Consider the following 22,016-nt stretch of genomic DNA (forward strand, 5'->3'; position numbering starts at 1 on the left):
TATAGACACAGTGACTTTAAAGGGTTATATACTCACCACGCTGTATAAGTTGAGGAGAGTTGCTCATTTTGTGCCTACATTGTGAGTCAAAACTAGGATGCACATTTTCTTGAAATCCCTAAACCCTGAAGCCCGTGCACAAGAGCCTCTTCTTGCTGGGGTTTTCATAATTGATGTTTGGCTATTTCACAGTTGCTTTTCCCCATGGAGTTTCTCTTAAAAATGCCCTATATTTCTTTTTAATTTTGACTGTGCATGGCAAGTTTATATTTCAGAAAAAATATTCAAACATAATTTTTTGTAGAGCTAGGATGCCATTAGGGTACTTTTGTGAGGGAACTGCTTATTATTTGTGGTGTCCCCTGAGAAGCTGATAACTGAAGTCCTACCAGTATTTCCACTTTTTCTGCATGTGAATTTTCAGAAAGGTTTGTCAGGACAGGCATCAGTCTGCCAGCACTGGCTGGTTATTACAGTTGTTCAAGCATTAGGCAATTGTGTTTCAGCAAGCAACGATAGTTTCTCTTTCTCTTTCTTTCTCTCTTTCCCTTTTTTTGTTTCTATTTCTTTTCATAGCAAATGCCTTTCACATGCCCTACTGTTGACTTCTCCAAAAGGAGCATGCCTTTTAGCCAACAGCTTTCTGTGTGTAACTCTGAGCTGAAATCTCTCAGCTCTGTTGAAATCCTGGAGAAGAAGCTGGGGTGGAGCAGGTGGTTCTGCTTCAGCTGAGGGCCCAGTGAGGAAAGAACAAGGAGACCAGAGTCCCTTGGTCTTGCTTCAAGCAGTGTGTGTCTGCACACCGGGGCAAGCCCTGGTGTGGGTGTCTTTGGGCACCTCCAGGATGTACTATGGTTAGTGTGGATCACCACCAGCACCCCATCTCCCATAACCCTAGCAAAGGAAACACAAAGTTTTTTCTGGAGCAGGGATTTTGGAGGAAAGGGGCTGTTACCATGGGAGGGGCTTGTCTCCTCTGAAAGACAGTGTGGAACCGTGCAAGCAAAGGGCTCAGACACTGGAATGATGCATCAGTCTGTTGCCCTGACCTCTGGTGTTCCACATCCAAACTGTGAAGTGTTGACTGTCATGATGTGGTACTTTTTAAATAATCCTCGCTAAAGGGTGGAAAGTGTCTAACCCATAAAATCTCTGCATCCTCCCTCCTCTCTGCTCTGCAGAGCTCCTGGGGTGCCACAGCCTGCAAATGTCCTGGGAGGCAGAAGGTGAGGTAGTGAAGATAAAGTCCCTCTCTGAAGATCTGGTACATGTTAGGACATAGGATGCATTACTCCATTTCTGACCTCTGAAAGTGACCTTATTTTCATTTCTGACCTCATGAAAACCTCTTTGCCCGTTTGCCTGCCAGCCATCCCGGTTCCGAGTTGGACAAAGCACATAAGGCAGGGTAGATGGGATCACTTTTCTTTCCAAAAAAGAGTACAGGGCAACACAAGTATTTGTTTTGATTTATTCCTGCTCCCAGGTGTAATTATAACCTCTTGAGTTTCAGTGTAAAGGTGGAAGGAGATGTGATTGAATGGGGTTAAGTTTGTTTTCAGATTACATTAATACGTGACTTATATGAAAAACAACCACCTTCACACAGGAATGCAGGCAGTATTTGCACGTTGCCTGTGGATTTATGAAACATTTGGAAACATACCGTACATTATTTCATGAGACTTATTTCTTTATGCAGCAATGCTGTTTGCTTATTCTGGGACAATGACCAGACGTGAAGATATTAAAAACAAAATTAAAAAAAGAATAGAAAATGTTTGTTTCAAAAGTTAAAAGGGTCCCATTTCTTAACAGAACAGAAACAAAATGACAGGTCTTTCAGTACTTAGTCGGACCTTTAAGATATTTGCCTAGAGAAAACTCTTATTTATCATATGTTTATTTATACCTCTTTGAGAAAACTGTATTTGTCATATGTTTATATATACTTCCCTCTTTTTTTTCCCCCCTCTCTTCTGTGAAGGCTGTTTACACCGAAACAATATCTTTGTTTTCAGAGTTCATCTTCTCCCACTGCTCCTTTTCCAGCTGAAGTCACAATACTCAGTCTGTGACATCACCGTTGGCTGCCGTGACAACGGAGAATTTTCATTCCAGGTGGAGAATGTGCAGCAGCAGCAGCAAACACTCTGTTGAGAGCAGAGAGCGTATTTTTCTATGCATATTGCTAATCATGGAGAAAGAAGGGAAGGAAAAATCTGCAAGAAAATCAAATGTAGTTTTTCTGAGAGTGTGCTGCTGAGGTGGGCACACTTTACCCTCCTGTGGAGACTTTACCTTCCATAGGATTTCTTTTGAAATCAGTTAACATCACTTAACTACAGTTGACTACAGTTTATACACCAGTAGAAAAGTACTTACTTTTTTAAAAGAGAGGGTGCGGGAGAGGGGTTTAGTTTAGATTCATATATCACTGGGATACCTGAATTGTATCCTCAAGTTTTATGGAGTTGTTTTGCTTTTTTTTCCTACACAAACCCCCTTTCAAAACCAAGGGAAGATAACTAATACCCTGATACTGCCACCACACATGTGGTGGGCTTTCAATGTGTGAGTTGTCCTGCTGAGGTCAGTTAAGACAGTTCTTATGCTTAAACTGAGACACAGGCCCACATGCCAGTAGTGTGAGGGTCTTGCCAGCTGCCCTAGGGGAACAGTTAAATAAAGATTTTATAGAATATCTTCTGATGCAGACACTGTCTTGACCTAGAAAAGCTGAAGTCTCCAGACTAAATCCACCAGGAAAAGCAAACAGACTGGCCTTACACCTTTCCCCTTTGCTTTTGTCTGCCTAATTCATCTCGTGGCTCATAGCCTTGCAGTTGCTGGTGAGGCATGAGAAGGTGAGGCATGTCTGCAAGTGTTTGAAGGACTGTGGCTTGAGAGGTTACACAGTGAGATCATTAAATAGCAAGAGGGAAAACAGAATGGTGAAATGGTCCATATCCCTGCTGACCATATCACAATAATAAATTGAAAAAATATATGTACATCCAAAGTCTAGTTATGGTGACAGGTTCATTGTTGAAACAGCCTGTCCTGATGGTCTGCAAGCATGGATGGAGCTGTCATCCACTCTGAAGGCTGCCCCAAAGAGTAGACATAGCATGCAAGCCCCTCAGATTCACTTGTGACATTATTTCCATACTTCAGTCTCATGGCTGTACCAAGGGCTACAGGAAAACCTTAAGCAGGGAAAGGTGTTGCTGTTTCTCCAACGTAACTTCCCTGCCAGTGTGAGAGAAGCAGCACCTCCAGCTGACTAAGTACACTGGGAGATGTGTTTTCTAAAAGACCCTGAGCAACCTCTGCAGCCATGGTGACCGATGAGAGTAGCCTTTGCTACAGGTGTTTTCTCTCACTTCCAGCATCCTGGGTAACCCAGGCATTTGCTTGGTCAGGGTCCGGTGTCCCAGTGAGAAGAGACTGTGTCAGTCTCTTTCCCCTGGCACCTCACTACAGCCATTCTGAAGCATTTCTGAATTGTCACAAGTCAGGAGCGTAGATATTTTCCAGCATACCCTGTCGCATAACTATACTGGCAGCCTCAGGAGAGTGGCCATTTACCTACATCTGTGTTTTGGGATGTCTTTGGATTGTTTGTTTGTTTGTTTGTTTGTTTGTTTGAACAGGGCTGCACACGCTGTGTTGCTGTTGTGACAGTCCATATGATTCATGTCTTGCACAGTCTGACAGGTTTATTGTAGCTCGTGTGTGCTGAGCTGCACACTGCGGTTGTTGCACGGCTCGTGGTTGGTGCCAGGACAGCCCGTGGTGCTGGTGCTGAGTTGTTAGCAAGTGCCAGGACCCCAGAGGGTGATGTGCGTGGGAGGGCCACTCAAGAGAGCTGCTTACCTTCACCTTGGGAAGTGGAGAGGACATGAGAACGCTTGCTTGGGCTTTATTTTTTAAAACTCCTCCAGAAATAGCATGCTCTTTGGAGCAGGCAGAGCAGAAAGCAAGAGGGTCAATTTTGGGATCTAATGATGCTGTCAGGATCCAGTTTCACATTTATTTTCTGCCTCTGCTGCAGCGCGTGGAATAAGTTATCATTCCATTTGAACAGCTTGAAGTCTCTACCGCTGAGCCTTTAAAAGACTAAATAATAACAAGTTTTTAGGAACTGTAGGATCAAAACCTCATGAATTTTAGGCACTTTAATAGCTCTTGAACCTTTGTACTTGAATTTCACTTAAACCTGTTTTTACACCAGTTTACACCAGTTACACCTGCTTCTGTTTGACATCTATCTTCTTGAGGCTTAAGCATTACTCTGTTGTGGGGTTCTTCATTTCCATTCACTGATGCCCACCTGAACTTTTCAGCTTTTTTTTTTTCAATTTTTTTTTTTTTTTTGGCAAAAGAAATAGGAGTGCAGGTGCAGAGGGCTGGGAGCAGAGGCACAGCGAGGTGAATACATCATGGCCCTGATGTAACCCAGGGATGAGCTGGAGGGAAGGACCAAGGCAAAACAGGAGTGCCATCATTAGTTGGGAAATTCTGAGCAGTTTCACGCAAACCTGTTCGGTGCCGTCTCGCGGGTAGTCCCTGAGCACCATTTGCTGATGCTTGGGGCAGGTGGCAGGAGCGTCATCGGGAGCCTCCAGCCAGCAGGTTTTCTGGGTGAGCCACAGAGGGATTTGCACTGTTGATCTGCCACATGTGCTGTCCCCATAGCCCCCTGCTGCTTCGGAGTCCTCCACGCTTGGCTCAGTGGTAGCTCGTGGCACGAGGCTCACAGGGTGACAGCAAGCAGTGCCGAGACAGGTTTCCCTGAGCAGCTGTGCAATGAGACCCAGCCCTTGCAGGTCAGTGTTGCTTTTCCATGACAGCACAGAGAGAACAGGCATTTACCATAGAGATCTACCAACTGTTTGTTTTGTTGCAGAGCCAAATCTCGCTTGTCTCCTTTGTGAGTATTTCCATAATAGTTAATATTAGGGCTTTCTGTGGCCCTCGGTGGTTTGATCACTCAGCTACATTTTGTTTCCCATTTTTGCCAGATTTCCGTAAAGGGGATCAAGGTGAGCTTAGTGTTGCGGGATGCTGATTTTGTAGGTGCTGGAATAAATACATATCTTTTCATGTCTGAGAGTAATGTTTTGTAGGACCAAGGTCCCACTTGGCACTTCTAGCCCATTCAGGTGCCAGCAACGTGCATGATGGTGCGTGTTGATCGACAGCAGGTTTGAGAGGGCTGGGGAGTTGGGTCGGGATGAGCATCATTTGTTTAGTGCCCAAATACAAGGTTGTGGTGTGCCGTCCAAGTGATGTGTGGGGCAAGGGAGCATGCACTGCATCTGCTCACAGCATGCCCAACTCCTCAGGACAAGTCTATCAAGTCCTCCACTGTCCTGAATTCACTCATTAAACTTTTGTAATCACCATAAAAAACCTGCTTAGTAAATACATCTTCTGTGCCCAAAAGCACTTGCCCCACTTCCTTTTGTTCTGAAGATAATAGACATAAAAATGAAGTACAGACCTGTGTTCTTAAAAGGTCATAGTTATTTGCCTCTCAGTGAGATTGCATGTCAAAATAGGTCCTGTTAAGATTTGATGATACTCTAAAGGAATTGAATGAATTGGGACTTTGGTTCATAGAAGTTGTAAAATGGGCTAGAAATATCCCATGATCTGGAAGATGGAGATGGCCATCCCTTTTTCTTAATACAATGGGGATGGGATGGGGAAACTGAATGGAGAAGGGCTTTGGTCAGTTGCAGAACCAGCAGTCATAGAATCATTAAGGTTGGAAGAGACCTCTTAATATCATGAAGTCCAACCTTGGATGAACACCAACATGTCAACTAAACCACAGCACTAAGTGACGTGTCCAATCATTTTTTGAATGCTTCTAGGGATGGTGATTCCACCACTCCCCTGGGCAGCCCATTCCAATGCTTAACCACCTGTTCAGTGAAAGTATTCTTCCTGATGTCCAACCTGAACCTTCCCTGGCACAACTTGAGGCCATGTCCTCTTGTCCTGTTGCTAGTATTCTGGGAGAGGAGACTGACCCTCTCCTTGCTACAGCCTCCTTCCAGGTAGTTGTAGAAAGTGATAAGGTCTTCCCTGAGCCTCTTCTTATCCAGACTAAACAGCCCCAGCTCCCTCAGCTGCTCCTCATAGGAGTTACTGTCTGGATCCTTCAGCGGCTCCATTTCCCTTTTCTGGATGTGTTCCAGCACCTCAGTGTCCTTCTTGTAGTGAGGGCCCAGAACTGAACATAAGAGTTGAGGTGCAGCCTCACCAGCGCCAAGTACAGGGGGGCAGTCACTTCTCTAGTTCTGCTAGGCCCACACTATTTCTGATCTGGATGCCATTGGCCTTCTTGGCCACCTGGGCACATGCTGGCTCATGCTCAGCCGGCTGTCGACAAGCACCCCCAGCTCCTTTTCCACTGGGCCACTTTCCAGCCATGTTTGTCAGCACTTGTTTTGTGTTGTCCTAGTTTCATTTAAGGCATTCTTCTGCCTGGCTTCAGTTAATGGCTCATAGTGTCAGTGGTCTCCAACCCTTTCTGCCTAATGCACGGTTGGTTGCTAGGAGTGCTGCCGTCATCCACGTTTTAGTTGTGGATGTGATGACCAATTTTGTATTGCTTTCCAAGATTTGGCTGGATGACTCGGCTGGTCCTCTGGTGACTCATTGCAGTCTCCCATGAGCCCAGAAAGGACTAAAGAGGGAAGCATGGCTATTTTCAGCTATGAAAAATTACCAAAACCAAGGACTATGTCCACAAAAGAGTACTGCAAACATTGAATTAATTGGACATTTATACAGGGTGTAAACTTGCTGCTTCCCTTTGAAATTCTTTACCCAGTTATTGTGCTTCTGCTGAATCTAGTTTTCAGTCTCTTCTTACTTTATATCCATATGGATGCTGGAAAGCTCTCAGTGAGTTTTGAGTGCATAATATGTGATGAAAGTTCACAAGGCTTTTGGTACTAAATTCCCCTGGCTGGTTTTGGTTTTGGTTTTTTATGGCAGTTTCCCCCTCTCATCATTTCCTGGAAGTCTTGTGATCATTCTAGCAAAAACCATGGGTCCAAGGCCGTTTTACTCCCGAGTCATTCCTATGACTATGGCAAAGCTAAGATGCCCAGTGTTCTCCTAGACCTGTTGAAAGCTGCTGTGATTTGACTACAAGTTTTTACTTGAATGGAATCTGTTTTTTTCTGGAAGCTGCAGAAACAGTGGTGTATTTGCTCCTTGTGAGAAAATCACACAGAGCTTATTTTCCCAGAAACTCTTCTTACCCCGTGATTCCGTTTGGCCAGACTTCCTTTACAACTTCGTTAAAACCCATAGGTGTGGCTGTGGACAGGTTGTCTGTGGTATCACCAGCACATTGGTGATTCTGAAGCCATTGTCCCACTGTGTCTAGGCTGAATCCTTTAATTTTATTGCTATAGGAAAAGGAAAGAGTTGAGTATTCTGGGTTGAAAGCACATGGCTGCAAAAAAGTTGTAGTAGTGCCAAAGAGATGCTTATGGAAGGGATGCGACAAGTGGCTGCCTGCTGCTGGAAGTGCAAAGTGACATGTCAGTTCACAAATGTAGGATCAAGAGTGAGAAGGAGGCCTGACAGCCCCTTTAGCTAGTCTGTCATCTGCAGCCATCTCTCCTTCCTGGAGTGGATTTTTGGTTCTGTAGGTTTGGTTTCAGCAGCTGTACCGTACCTGTGAGTGCCGCACAGCAGTTACTCACAGTCAGCATAGACTGAGCCCAGCTCTCCAGGGCGTGAGGCCTGCTCAGGTGCCTGTGTCTCTGCAGGGTGCTGTTCAGGGTCTCAAAAGCACTGAGTGATCTGAAGCAAAGTTACACCAAGAGTTTCACTGTACACCTCTCCTAAGCTGTCACTTGCTTGGTCTTTCTTGCTTGAGGAGGAGTGTGTATGGCCAGGCTGGCTGTGTGGTCCCCCTTTCTAGCCCATCACAGTGGCAGCGTGCCTCAGGCTGCACTGCAGAGGGCATTTGGCATGTGTCGTACTGGATCTCCAGGTTTAGCTTCACTCCTGTCTTGCTCTAGTTTTTACAGTGCAAGAAGCCTGGCAGCCATGATGTTAAGCACTATAGAGCTGAGTAAATAAATATGTCAATAAATAATCATATCCGGCACAAAAGAGAAACCTGGGGGAGACACTGATGGTAAAAAGGGAGTTTTGCTGACACAGGTGGAGGTTTTTATTGTTTTGTTTCCCTTAATGACTTCCCTTGGTCTCATTTTTTTTCTTGTAGAGCTTTGAGGGGGAGTAGGCTGTTACTGGTGTCCCTGAGCTTCTTCATCGCACACAAGGGCTTCATATCCTCCTTTCTCAAGTAGATATCCTTTCCTGAGCTTCTGGATGTTTACTCTTCAAGGCTCTGAAATCCTTCATGTAGTTTATCCCCATGCCTAAGCCAGGTTTTCTTTCTGTGTAAGCAAGAGCTTCATACATCACCTACGTTGTCCTTGGCCCAAACAGAGCTTCTTCTCTGCATATTGATCGCTTAGCATCTCTCCTGTTAGACAGTGGCTGTTAAGACAGTGAGATCAGGCATGCACCACCAGCCCCCAGCCACAGCAGCAAGCCAGCAGTGGGCCAGGGAGGCAATCAGAGGCACTTCTGTGGGATTGCTTGGGGCAGCATCACTCATTTCTTTTGGAGATGATGAGATTCATTGCCTTTGTGGGTCATCCTCTGGCTATGCAAGTGCTTACATGTCTGTGTGTGCCTGAGTGCGAGCGTGCGTTTTGTGTGACAGAGGTCAGTACAACCCCAAAGACTGCAAACCCCAAATACAGAGTCATTGGTTTCCACAGATAAACCTGTCAGCACGCTATGTTCTCATGGAGACTGCAGCAGCTCCCTTTCTCCATGGTCTCATACGAGAGCTACTTGCCAGTCTTAAAGGTGAATGGATCAAGAGAGACATGTTTTTTGGGGAGAAATGAGATTTTTTTGGGGAAAAATGGGTCCATGCCCAAATCCTACACCCTGTGTCTCCATGATGGTCTTTGGTTTGGGCTAGTTGGCTCAGTCCACTGTACCTGTTCTGGTCCCAGCTCACTGGCCATTTCATGTCATACATTTCTGGGTTTATAGTTCTACTTTGGAATGCAAACCAAAAGCCATGGGTGACACCAAAAAAAGGTTTCTGACTGTTTGGCCATAACTTTGAGGATGTTTTCTTAGCCCTAAATGATGAGGAAAATGAAGTCTGGAAGTCAGGGTGAAAAATTCATTATGTTTCATTATGTTTCCTTGAGGAAGGGCTTTTCTCTTTGTGGGTGGGTGTTTTGTGTGCTGCTGTTTACAGAATTGTTTTAACTGCTTAAACTGAAGGTCAGGTAATCCACCTGCAGTATTCTTTCTCTTCATCTCCTAAAACACTACAGAGCCCTCGATTTTTGAGAGTGCTGTAACTCTTGTGTTTGGTCATTCATATTTGAAAGCGATATGTGGCTGTTGGGAGGTCAACAAATCAGTCTGTCTCAATTTTCTGCTTTGACAGAGCCCCGTGCCCAGCTTCCCCACCTTCCTTCTTGCACCTTCATCTTCCTTTGCAGATCAAATCCTGTGTATTCCATCCAGACCTCACCTGGGGCTTGTTTCTCTCCAATAGGTCTGTATCCTGATGGATATCAAATGAAGGGAGGGACTTTGCGAACAGGCAAACTGACCTTTTCAGCCCCACTAGAGCCTGATCTGAGTTTCAGATTTCGTAAACAAAGCAAGGGCTGAATGTCATGCAATGGCTTCTTTGCAAATGAAACACTTAGGAAAAAAATCCTGTGGGAGTGAGAGGCTGAGCCTGAGACTCCAGTAAGCCTTGCCCATGTCCTGCCTTCACAAGTAGGGTTGCTTCTAACAAGTGAGGTATGCGAGGGGCCAGTCATTCCCTGTGGTTTCACCACACTTGTGGGCCAGTTGGAGTCATTGACAGTACAAAGCTAATATTTACAGATGGAAAGTCATCCAGGTGGGGAGTCAGACATTGTGGAAAAAGCCAAAGTATCCTTTCCACTAGGCAGTTGTGGGAAGCCATGAGTTGTGCCAGTGCTGTGTGGCTGAGGGGGCACAGCCAGAGCAGCAAAGGGGAACTGATTCATTCTGGTCCCTTTTTGAGAGGCCTTGGTTTGGTACTCCTTCCCAGAAACTAAGATAACAGAGGACCGTATAGGATGGCCAGTGAAATCTGGGGTCAGGAATTGAGGAAGTCCTCTGTTTCCCCTGTAAGTTGGAGTGTGGTCAACCCCTTTTTGAAAGATGAACAAATGTGACCTAAGCCATGCTGCCTGGAAAGCAGATCCTTCTTTTTTTCAGTTCTGCTTTCAGGATGCAACTCTGTTAGCAAGTAGCAATCAGAGATGGAGCTTGTGGGAACCTAAAAGTTCCTGCCTTATAGACCTGTTTGGAGGTCAGATGTAGGGACCCACACAGACATTAAACTGGACTACAAGGCAAACCGTGGCCAGTTTCACATTTACTGCAGAGACTGTCTCGTATAGTTCTGCAAAGGGAACTTTGGGTGCTGTAGAAATGCCATGGTTACTGTTTGTTCCACTTTGTGACTGTGGAGGACATATGGGAGAGAGGAAGGTGGCCAGAACACATAGGCTGTTGCCAAACAGTCCTACCTGGCACATTGATGTGAGTGACTGCTTTTAGGCTCATCTGGCTCCATTTTGGCTTCAGGATGGGGAAACGTTCCTTGGTAGCACCTCAGGAGCTCATTTAAGCATGGCATTATATGAGCCTCAGTGTGTCGTGCCTCATTTTGAGTGGTGCTGTGGGTGTTACCGCAGTCTTCTGCTCTTTACACAGATGTGGTGCTGCTCGTGGGTCCCCCAACAGCCTGCAGCACAGCCCCAGCCAGGCACCCCACACTTTCCTCAGCTCTGCTGGGCCTCTCTCCAAGAAATCTCAAAGAGAGATTTCTTCAGCAAAGCATTTTGTTACATATCATTCAGTTTCCTCCAAAGAAAAAGCTTCAAAGCAGGGCTTCTGTCAATCCCACCTGTCTGATTTCTTGTCCTTTTTTCCTCATCCCGTCTCTGACTCCCAAGCAGACTTTCTTCTCCTCTGAGGCCCTTGGGAGTACTGAGTGTTTGGTTTTAAAACTTCTTCCTAACTTCACTGACACCCACTTTCCTAAAATGTCTTTATGCTGACATTGTGCATAAGTTTCTTCGCACTCTCATTCAGACCTTGAAGGCTTTCAGTGCTGTCCCTACCTCTTTGTTGTTCATCACCTCATTTTGCTCTTGGGACTCCAGAAATGGTCGCAGGAGCTGTTGACTTTGCTCCCTGGCTTGAAGGACTACTGCTCAGTAAGGTGCATCTGGCAGGGCTATTGATCTGCCTTCTCAAACTGCAGAGACCTGATGTGGGCACAGCAGACTCCCAGGTTTCTTACTTCATGTCTGGAGAGCACTTTGAGGTCTTGGTAGAGCATTTGCAGTGTCATTTCATGATTTCTGTAGAGAGGGCAGTCTTTCTGTCAGCTTTGACAGATATGCTGAAGGGGGTTTACCTGCTGGGGTCTGGCTCTGTTTTGTCAAGGCTGTAGACTATTATATTGTGTTCACCTGCTGCCTTCATTTGCTTTCCACTCAGTGACATTGAGGTATCCTGGAGAGAAGTTTTGCACTATTCTAGTTGTGCTGGGTTTTCCCATAGGAAAAAGGGGTTACCTTCTGGTTCAGGGGAGAATGGACTTGACTGCTGGACTTTCTGACACCAAGATCTAGAAATTGGTGTCAGGTCCAATTGCATCTACAGGGAAGTGATGAGGCAGCCTCTGGTGAAGTATATTTTACCTGTGTTCTCAGGTCTTGCATAGTTAATTAACTATAATGTGAAACATAAACTAGTCACATGATTAACTGAGGAAATCTGTAATATCTCTTGTCATTACTGCAATTCACTCAAGTGGGAGATGGAGGTGGCCCTGAAAGAATTTTTCATGGAGATGTAATAAAGTATTCAAATGTATGTATTTGTCGCTGAGATTTTGCTTCATGTGTGTAAAACCAGGAATGTGTCAGAGGAGCCCACAGCTTGTTACTCAGGCTCATGGGCACCTGAACCCACATCAAAAAGATGAATAAGAATCGTAATGTTTCGAGATTACGGAAGATTACTAGGGTTTTGTGGTTTGCACAGCTCACATGCCATTGTCTAGTGAACCCACCAAGTGTGGGGAGTGTGGGAGATGAGGTTGGAGCTGCCTAGATGTCCAGGCTCCAGGGCAGGGCCAGGCTCAGGGTGGTGCTGCCTCATTAGGTCTGTGGGGGATGTGCCAGGGCTCTGGGTAGTCCCGTTTTCCCCCAAGCTGCTCATGAGGGTGGCAGAGATGCTTCCTGGAGCATATGGACCTAGCGTGGGCAGCTCTGCCTATCTTGCAGTCTCCATACCATAGCCCTAGGAAAAGAAGTGCTGCTCCATGGGTTCTGTGCACTAGAGAGCAACCATCTCCCACCACCTCAACACTGAAGATGTCCTGCATGGCAAAGCAGGTGTGTGTGCCAACTCACCAGCCTTCAGCCTGCATCGGTACATAGGCACTGAGCCTGGGCTTGCCAACTGCCCTGCTTCCCAGATGTGCTGGTTAGCAGTCCCAGCCAGCCCGTACCACATCTCAGCACTTCCTGTGCCCACAGGCAGGTGTGGTGAAGCTGGATGCTCAGGCGAGGGGACAAGATGGGCATGACTGGCTCAGAGGAAGAACTCCCCAGATTTTCCTAACTGTCCTCTTTGCCCTGGTCAGCTGAGAAGGCTTTCACTACCCAGCGGATGAGTTGCCCTGGATTTAAGGAGTTAAAAGGGAGATGAAGAAGGGAGTAAAGACGGTTTGTGAGGAGAGAGAGCAATATCCTGAGCCACGTGCCAAAATAACCTGCTCAGGCCATGATAGGGAGTAACTGCCTACACCACCTCCATGCCCAAGAGTACTAAGTCCTGGTTGATAATTTTTATCATACCTATAAAGGAAAGTCACGGTGCACAAAGTAAAATAGTAGGCAGGGTTTTGAATGCTATAAATGCAGGAGAGGGATATGTAGGAGGGCAGTCAGGGTGGCGGGGGGATATGGGGTTTGAAGGTGATGATGATGAGAGTTCTTTGGCCATTGCACTTCAGGGATGTGTATTTTGAGTGGGAATGAAAGGGAAGGAGGCAGATGCTTGGCTTTGTCCATTTGGTTTTGTTTATGGCTACTCTGTGCATTGAAAAGTCTCACTTTTTCGTTTGGCCATAAGATGTGGATCAAACATGGCAACTTGGAGCCGTGTGAATCCAGGTCTGAAGCGGTGCTGGGGATGAGCTTTATCCCATCTTTGAGACATCTTTGAGAGCTGCTGCACAGCACATAAGCATTTAGAAAACTACTAATTAGGATGAGACAGTTTTACTAGCAGGACAGGAAAAGCTGAGCAGGAAGGCAGGTTGATTTTCACCTGGAATGAAGGCTCCCTTGACATCTTCTGCTCACCAGGAACAGGAAGGAGCTGAGGATGTTGAGGTCTGAACTCCACTCTGAGGCTGTCTCCAAACATTCAGTAGCACAAGGGAAAGAATTTGTATAGCCTCCAGGGACATAAATTTTAAGGAGATTCCAAGTGGTACTGGGGGACAGTGCCTCAAAAAGGGGTACACAGAGGCCACTGTGAAGACATGGCTATTTTGAAGGTGCAGTACATTAGCCATACCTGGCAGATCCTCTTTTCATTGCCTTCTCAACCTGGGTGTGTATGTAGGTTTTCTGGCTTGTGCCTCTCTGGGGAGAAGTGGAAGATACTTATTTCAGTAGTGTTTTGTGTGCATCATTTATATGCTGAACACACACCGTGTGCTTTCTACAGTATTTTTCAAGCAGGCACTGTCGTTCTGGAGGCCGTCAGCAAGCAGCCTCTGGTTACAGAGCTCTGCAGGTACTGCAAAAGGTCTTGCTGCCTACTTAATACAGGGCAGGGGCTTGGTCTCTTGCCACCACAAAGGCCACACTTACAAATCAACAGTAAGTGCTAGGAGTAAAGCAGAAGAAAACATCAGTGACTTGCAAACTGTTCCTTCTTTAGTCCCCAAAGTGTATTTTTTGCCCTTTGGGGTGAGGTGGGTGGATAGGGAGCTTTACCTCATTTGCTTTCTTGAAACCTCTTAGAAGTACAAGTGAGGCGGCTGCATGATTTGTGTATGCATGCAGAAGAGGGCCATCTGAATTGTAAATAGCACCTGCTAAATTATTATTAAGTGAAAGCTGACGTGGGAGGAGTTCTCAGGAAAAAAACCCCTCAAGTCTTTTAATAAAAGTCGTTCCAGATGTTTTAACATTATCCCCTGGCTGCATGCTACATACTTCAGCTCATGTCGATGCTACGGGGAGTTAACGTGAGTCGTATCAAGGACAGGGAAGGCCCCATTAAATCCAGTTACTGTCAGTTGTGTGAGAGCTTTAAATGGCTGCACTAAAACTCATTATTAAAGAAAGGAACTATCAATTTTATTTAATGTACGGTGCCCAGCCTTGATTCTGCTCCCAGCCCAGAAACTTGCCATGCTCGGGGTGATATAAAACTTAGACCTGCACTCATCAGGATGAGCATTTAACTGTTGTAGAGTCCTGGCTGCATCCTGGCTGGCTAACTGAGGCTGTGGGGGCTGCCCTGCACCCCTGCCAAGGCAGGTGCCAAGCTCAGCCGGTATTACCACTTGCCTTAGTCCAGCCAAAGCTTTGGCTGGTGTAGGTGCGGCTGCTGAGCTGGGCTTCAGGTGAGCGGGAGTGCTCGGTGAGCAAAGCTGCTCGACCTGAGTATCCTTACCCCCTCTGCTCCTGGTGGAGAGCAGAAAGAGGAGGAGTTGGGTACCAGCCTTGGGCCCTTCCATGCAGAAAACGGAAAGGTGAGTGCTAGGATCTTCCTGCAAGCAAAGGGAGGTGACATGAAAGGCACAGTCTTGCACAGGAGGTTTCTTGTCAGACCCGGAAGTGGGGTTTTAAGAGAACTTTTCCGAAGTGAAACATTACATTTTCCAGCCCTCCATGGCTTGTGGCCCCTCTTGTCTTTCCAAGACCCCAGGAGTGAGGATGCTCTCTGAGGGCATCCCCACTGTCTCTGAAGCATCAGTGTCATTGGGCTTGGCTGGCATGGATCACCCCATTACTACTGGCGTGTTGCCTCATGGACACGGTGGCAAGCTGTTGTCAACCTACGTAATCAAAAGGCTGAAGTTGTAAATTATATTACAGGCTGTAATGAGGAATTTGATCCCTGTAACAAACCATCCAACTTTTATTCACATTTATTACTATTTCTGCTATTGCCATGGAGCAAAGATCCTTTTTGAAAAAAAGGACATGCCACCAGCACAGTTTGATTGTGTCCTTAGGAAATTTAGGGTTGTGTTTTTCTCGCATTAACTGCACAGGCAAATTTGCAATAAAAATTACTTGGCTGCAGAAGCCTTTTTTCCCATCGCTGAGCTGTCAATCAACCTGTAATTTCTGAGTATCGGACTATGCTGAAGGACTCACTGAATTGTTCTCCCCTAAAACCTCAAACATGAGAAAATCATTTTGAATGGAAGGAAGATTTCATAGTTCTTTTTTTAGGGGGAAAAAATACCTCTCCTGTGATGGGAAATAACCTCTGAGGAGAGTGGAATTGGCAGCAAGAGTCTGAAGTCCTCCCTTTATCCGCAAGAAAGCACTGCTTCCTCCACACCCTCCGTTTTTGGGGTACCAGTGTGGGTCAGTGATTTTATCCCCTATTCCTGTTCCCCTGCTGAGGCTGCCAGCAGTGTTTCAGAGACAGCAAGGGGCTGGTTGTTGATGTGGAAACCAGTCCCTAACAACAACTCATTTCACCAATGAGCGCAGGCAGCCATCTGACATTGACAGTGTTGAGTGACTGCTGACCTTGTTTTTAGCATCGGCTGATGTCAACTGGAGTACTGCCAGTTTGCACCAGTTGAAAGTCTGTCCCTTAATGGTGGCGATTATCCCGATTTTTACAGTGGCACTGAGAAAGTTGCAGCTGCTGCACTTCACATCCTTGACTTTAATTTGGGGTGCCTCGGTCGTTTCGTGTTGTCTTTAGAGGAGTGTGTGAGAAGAACGTCTCGTCTTGTTCTGCGTCATTTTTTCCCTTTTTATTTTGTACGAAGAGAGATTGCTCAAGCACACCATGGAATGAAAGCCATAAAGCTATAAATTACACCTCTGCTAGGTCCACAATATGTTACCAATTACATCTGTTACATTATTCGCGTCCAGGGGGAAAACATACATCAAACCAACCCCACTCTCTCCAGGCAGGTTGGTACTGTACTAGAAGGAACACTGTGACTCCTCTTAATCAGTGGAAGAACAAACACAGTTTTGGCTCACTCACATACGATCCTTGTGTCCAGGATGACAAGTTGAGTAATACTGCTGCGGTTCTCCGAGCTCACCACATGCCACATGCTGCAGCATTCGTGGCAGCACTGCCCTGTGGAAAGGAGAGAGGAGAGCAAGTACTTAGAGGGGCAGGGAGCTGGAGGGGGTCTGAGTACCCAGTTGCAGGGACCTTGGAAATTGCTACCAAGGAGGTTGAGTGGCAGGGGGGGTGGGGTTAAAAGGAATGACAGCAAACAGCATCAGAAATCCCCTTAGAGCTAGGGAGCACATCTGCAGAGGGGAGCACATTGTGGTTTGCAGGGCTTCATTGTCAGAGCAGGGTCAGCGGGGTTTTGTGCGGCGTGTTCAAGCAGGGGTGAGGGTTGGTTTCCCCATGTGTCCCGATGGGGGTTTTCTTCTGCGTCTGCCTTGTCCTCATAAATGTGTCACTGTGGCAGGGGTGAAGGTGGGAGTGTTGAAGCAAACTGGAGGGATTGCTTTGCTGGTTACTTCTTAGTAGCTATGTATGGTGGGTTTTGGCTTGCCACAGCACCCCTCTCCTGAGTAGTTCCTGGGCTTTGGGCAGCTGGGAATTAACTAGAAAATGGGCACTGGATGTGTTTAGGTCTGTTTGCTTCACCATGCTACTGAATTTTGTGAGTGTAGAGTAATCTTCATATTTTTCTATGTGAGTGTATAAGTTCATGCGTATGTGTGAGCCTATATGAGCTCCAGAAAATGGTCTGGAGGGGAGCTGAGTGTCAGATACTGTCAGTCCTCCAAATGAAGAAGTCATCCATGTGCATTGCGGATTTTGTTGTGGTTTTGTTATTGAAGCATTTATTCAGCTTTTAACTTTTTAAAGTTGAAAACAAGTCAAGGTTATGTTTGTGCTTAATAATTCAGCAATGGTGCCAGCTCAGCATATTGTCTTTTCCTTCCCTAGTCATTCTGGTTTATTAAAAAGAAACACTGACGACAGATAGAAAGGTGAAGGAGGCTGTGCCTTTCTGCTCTAACTCCTGTCAGGTGCTCACTCCTTCCCTAGGAATCCCCATGGATTTGTGTTCTTCACAGTACCTTTGTTCCGGTGGTACTATCCCTAACCTGGGCAGGAAAAGCTGGCAGCAAGTAAGGACTTAGAAGTCCCCTTTTCTGTGGACCACATCTTCTTTCTGAATAGACACATTTTCTGTGACAGTGGAATATTACTCAGAGTCCTCCAGTAAGTCTGTCTCAGTGATACTGTATTTTCACCTCAATTATGAAGTTTATGGGGTTGTTCTTTGGTGTTTGGGTTTTTTTTAAATAAAGATTTAGAAGGTCATTAACTCTTCTGGAACCAAAGAAGCTTGCATTAAAATAGGGTTTTGTCTTTTCTTTAAAAGTAAAGTTATATTAGGAGCTAATTCTGCCACGTGCTAATATGTACGTTGCTTCATTAACAATGCTGTTAATTTGCAGGGGATCAGTTTTCCAGTGATGATGTTGTCACTGTGAATAAGAATAGATGAACACAATTTTATAAATCTGGGAGAACTGAGAGCACACAGTAAAGCTCATGTTGTGTAACTCCTATCTCCACTGTCCCTGAGCACAGACCAGCATTGTGCACGATTCCCACACGCAGACTTGGCAAGCAATCTGAAACATCCTCTTCTTCTACCCTGGCTCCTCAACTTTATCTGTGCACCTCCATTTTGTCACAGTGTATCTCCTGGTCCCATCTTGACTCTCTGCAGGCCAGAAGCTACACAGTGGTTTTATGGAAATAAATGGAGGGCTTAACTCAGATCCACCAAAGTGCTTAATACAGGATGAGCCTGAGGATTTGAAATTTGGCTTCTGTATTTGACATGAGTTCTTCCAGAGAGCTAGATATATTCCTGGAGACAATGGGAATAGGAGTCTCTTTAGACAGAGGCGGTAAAAATAACATGTACATTCCTGTTATTAAAAATGAGAAGGGGGAGAGCAAGAGAACAGAAATCTTGAATGTTGTTAGTATAGTTCAATCAGAGGTAGTGATTTATTTAGAGCATAGTATTTTATTTCTGTTGAATACATATTTCTGGAAGAATGTGATTGTTACATGTGTGTGTCTGTGCTGTGTCTGAAGCCTGTGTCCCATTTCCCTTTCCTACCACTGAGCAAATGAAAAAAGCTGGGGATGGCATCCTGACACTGTGGTTTCACTCTGATGTTGTATTGCAGGTATGGCCTCGCATGTGCAAGTTTTCTCTCCTCATACCCTTCAGTCAAGTGCCTTCTGTAGCGTGAAGAAACTGAAAGTGGAGCCGAGTTCAAACTGGGATATGACTGGGTACGGCACACACAGCAAAGTCTACAGCCAGAGCAAGAACGTGCAGTCCTCCCAAGCAGCCGCCGCAGCAGCCGTCAACGCCTCCCTCCAGATCCCCAATCCGAGCATCCCCTACGAACAGACCATCATCTTCCCAGCAAGCACGGGGCACATCGTGGTGACATCTGCCAACAGCACTTCTGGTGTGGTTGCAGTGTCTGGGCAAACACTGGGCGGGCCACACAACCTGATGCGTCGCAGCACTGTGAGCCTTCTGGACACCTACCAAAAATGTGGACTTAAGCGCAAGAGTGAGGAGATTGAGAACACAAGCAGCGTGCAGATTATCGAGGAGCATCCACCAATGATTCAGAACAATGCCAGTGGGGCCACTGTAGCCACCGCCACCACTTCCACAGCCACCTCCAAAAACAGTGGCTCCAACAGTGAAGGGGATTACCAGCTGGTGCAACATGAGGTGCTCTGTTCCATGACCAACACGTACGAAGTGTTAGAGTTTCTTGGCCGTGGAACCTTCGGACAAGTAGTCAAATGCTGGAAACGTGGCACTAATGAGATTGTGGCTATCAAGATCCTAAAAAACCACCCTTCCTATGCCCGGCAAGGCCAGATTGAAGTGAGCATCCTGGCTCGGCTGAGCACGGAAAGTGCGGACGACTACAACTTTGTCCGTGCTTACGAGTGCTTCCAGCACAAGAATCACACATGCTTGGTCTTTGAAATGTTGGAGCAGAACCTCTATGATTTCCTAAAACAAAATAAATTCAGTCCCTTGCCCCTTAAGTACATTCGACCAATTCTCCAGCAGGTAGCAACTGCCCTAATGAAGCTGAAAAGTCTGGGACTGATTCATGCTGATCTCAAACCAGAGAACATCATGTTGGTAGACCCATCCCGACAGCCATATAGGGTCAAGGTCATAGACTTTGGTTCAGCTAGCCATGTATCTAAAGCTGTGTGTTCTACCTACCTTCAATCCAGATATTACAGGTAAGAGACTGGGCTCATGTAACATAACTAGAAGTATTTTACCTATGGGAATTTTGCTACATTCAGGTAAATGAATGAAAGTCATCCCTTAATCCTAAGCAAAGATGAGTCTTAGAATGGCTTGATGGTGATAGGAAAAAATGGTGTCCTAACCCCTCGGAGTTTACTTGCATTGAAAACCATTGTAAATTTGTAAATAGTTAAAAAATGTTGTAAAAATAGAGTTTTCCAGTTCCAATTTAGAAAGCCTTTCACCTCTCTTCTCTTTGGAAATGTTTCTAGATGAGAGGACGTCTCTGGAGAGTCCACATTTCTGTTCCAAGTAAATGCGTGTAGGTTCTTGGTGTCAGTATTACTTTAACCTAAACAATCAATCCATGTTTCAAATATGTCTTCCAGTCTTTACTCATATGTGAAAACAGGGATTTTACGAGAATGAGATTGACCCACAGGAAAACTGTGTGGATGCAGATGATGCTTTGTCAGGGAGTAGTTTTCACACAGGCTGTGCAGCTTGCTAGAGTCAATGGGAGTATTCTGGCTGGCTCCTGTCAACTCTCCTCCCAGCAAGCAGACAGCCTGGCCAGGCTGGAAACACCTATTGCCATGTGGGAAGCTGTTGGTAGAGCTGAATGAGTATTGTCAGTGATTTGGTGTTGGACTGAGGACTGGGTGTGGTCTGTTGATTCCCAGTCGCATTGCTTTGTTATGTGCTAGGATGGAGTTCTGAGCTCTGTGAAGGCGTGCCTGACGGGAAACCTGTGAACCAGCTATATCCCTCTTCATTCTGTTGAACAGTTTTAGCAAAGCAGCCTCTTTTCATAACCCCTGGAAGGCCATCCTCACCCTCCGTCTTGACTCCAAGACACAAAGTCTCTCCATAGATGTTTTCCTCAGCCCCTCACTTTGGTACCAGTCAGCTTGAGTCAACATCTCAAGGACTGAGAAAAACAATTCTGCTACATCAGGGGTGGGGGAAAATAGTGGGAGGGGGGGAAACAGAATTTATCTTTAGATAATAGCTGAATTTAGAAATGTTCAGACCATGTTTTTGTTGTTGCACTTCTGTGAAACAGGCAAAGAGGGATAACGCGATCCTTCTTGATGACTGATTTAATGACAATCAGTCCTGGCAGCATCCACAGCTCATCAGATGGGTTACAGAAAAACAGGGTAGTCGTTCTGTTTGTAAATAGGAAAGAAATCTGTCATACATGGGTAGGACTGGGGACAAAAAGCCAACATGAGTTAATAACAGACCCTTTTCCTACTTTAAACTTCAGAGTGGCAAAGCCTACCTGAACTCTGAGCTGAGAAAGAGTTAATTTTCACAGGAACAGGAACTTTGACAGTGTAGCACTGCAGCAGCTGATTTTTATCTGCTTGTCCTTTGCTCTGAAGGAGGCCGGGAAAAAATCCCCAACCCTAGTTTATACCTCAGAAGAGGCTTATTAAATGAAATATTCTACCTGATGACAGTCCCATCCTCCAGGAGAGACATGTTTCTGTGGTAAATATGCAAAAGCTTTTAGGATTGCAATTACCTGGCAGACTAGAAATAAAAAAAAAAAAAAAAGATAATACAGGCATTTTGTTGTTGAGTTATCTGTGATTCTGTGTTAGCAGCCTGGGTCCCTAGCTGAAAGACAGAAGGGGCAGCCAAAATGAAATATGTGACAGAAAGCAGAAATGAAAGAGAAAAATGGTTCATTCTCAGCGACAAACAAGGAATATTTTTGTGTCAGTCTCTGGGGAGGAAAAGGCTTGATAAAATTTATATTTTAAATGTTATTCCTGCCCAGTCTGAAGTTGCAACTTGGTAGATAATAAGTTCTATCTGTCTAATTCCTCCCCTGTTTTCCATGCCTGAATTGGTGAGAGGAGGGAAAAAGGGCAGCAGCTCACCAGGAAAAAAAAAAAAAAGAAAAATCTTGTTGGGTCAAATTACATCAGCAGGGGGCTGCTGATTAAGCTAAATTCAAGTCATGAGGAAAATTTATATTCTTCATTTTCTGATAGGGAAAAATACAGCACAGAGTGAAGACCCCTTCCACTCCAAAGAGAAGGAACTTTCATGCTAGGGGAAACACTGGGCTTTATAAAGATTTCATGTGTCTTCCATTTAATTTACACTTGTTCTGCTTGCTAGAGTATGAAAGACAAGGGGATGACTTCAAGAAATGGCACATTTAAGCTGAATGTGAAGGAAAAGCTTCCTCAGAGTAGTAAAACCTCTCAGACTCTAAGCAGTCGTGCCAAAGAAGTGACAGAAGCCCTGTGCCTCATGCATTTAAGGAAAGATGAGGCAGAGCACT

The 22,016-nt window shown here is 45.5% G+C and overlaps 1 protein-coding gene across 3 annotated transcripts in view; it reads left to right on the forward strand.

Annotated features, from left to right (window-relative positions):
- The window catches only part of HIPK2 (homeodomain interacting protein kinase 2), a 140,538-nt gene that overhangs the window by 25,404 nt on the left and 93,118 nt on the right, over nucleotides 1-22,016 (forward strand). For all 3 annotated transcript variants that reach the window (XM_032687687.1, XM_032687686.1, XM_032687685.1), the window contains one exon: nucleotides 18,603-19,701. In XM_032687687.1, the coding sequence (XP_032543578.1) occupies nucleotides 18,603-19,701 (1,099 nt within the window). The remainder of the gene's footprint in view (nucleotides 1-18,602; nucleotides 19,702-22,016) is intronic.

This window comes from Chiroxiphia lanceolata, chromosome 5, assembly GCF_009829145.1.
Source record: "Chiroxiphia lanceolata isolate bChiLan1 chromosome 5, bChiLan1.pri, whole genome shotgun sequence".
Lineage (NCBI taxonomy): Eukaryota > Metazoa > Chordata > Aves > Passeriformes > Pipridae > Chiroxiphia > Chiroxiphia lanceolata.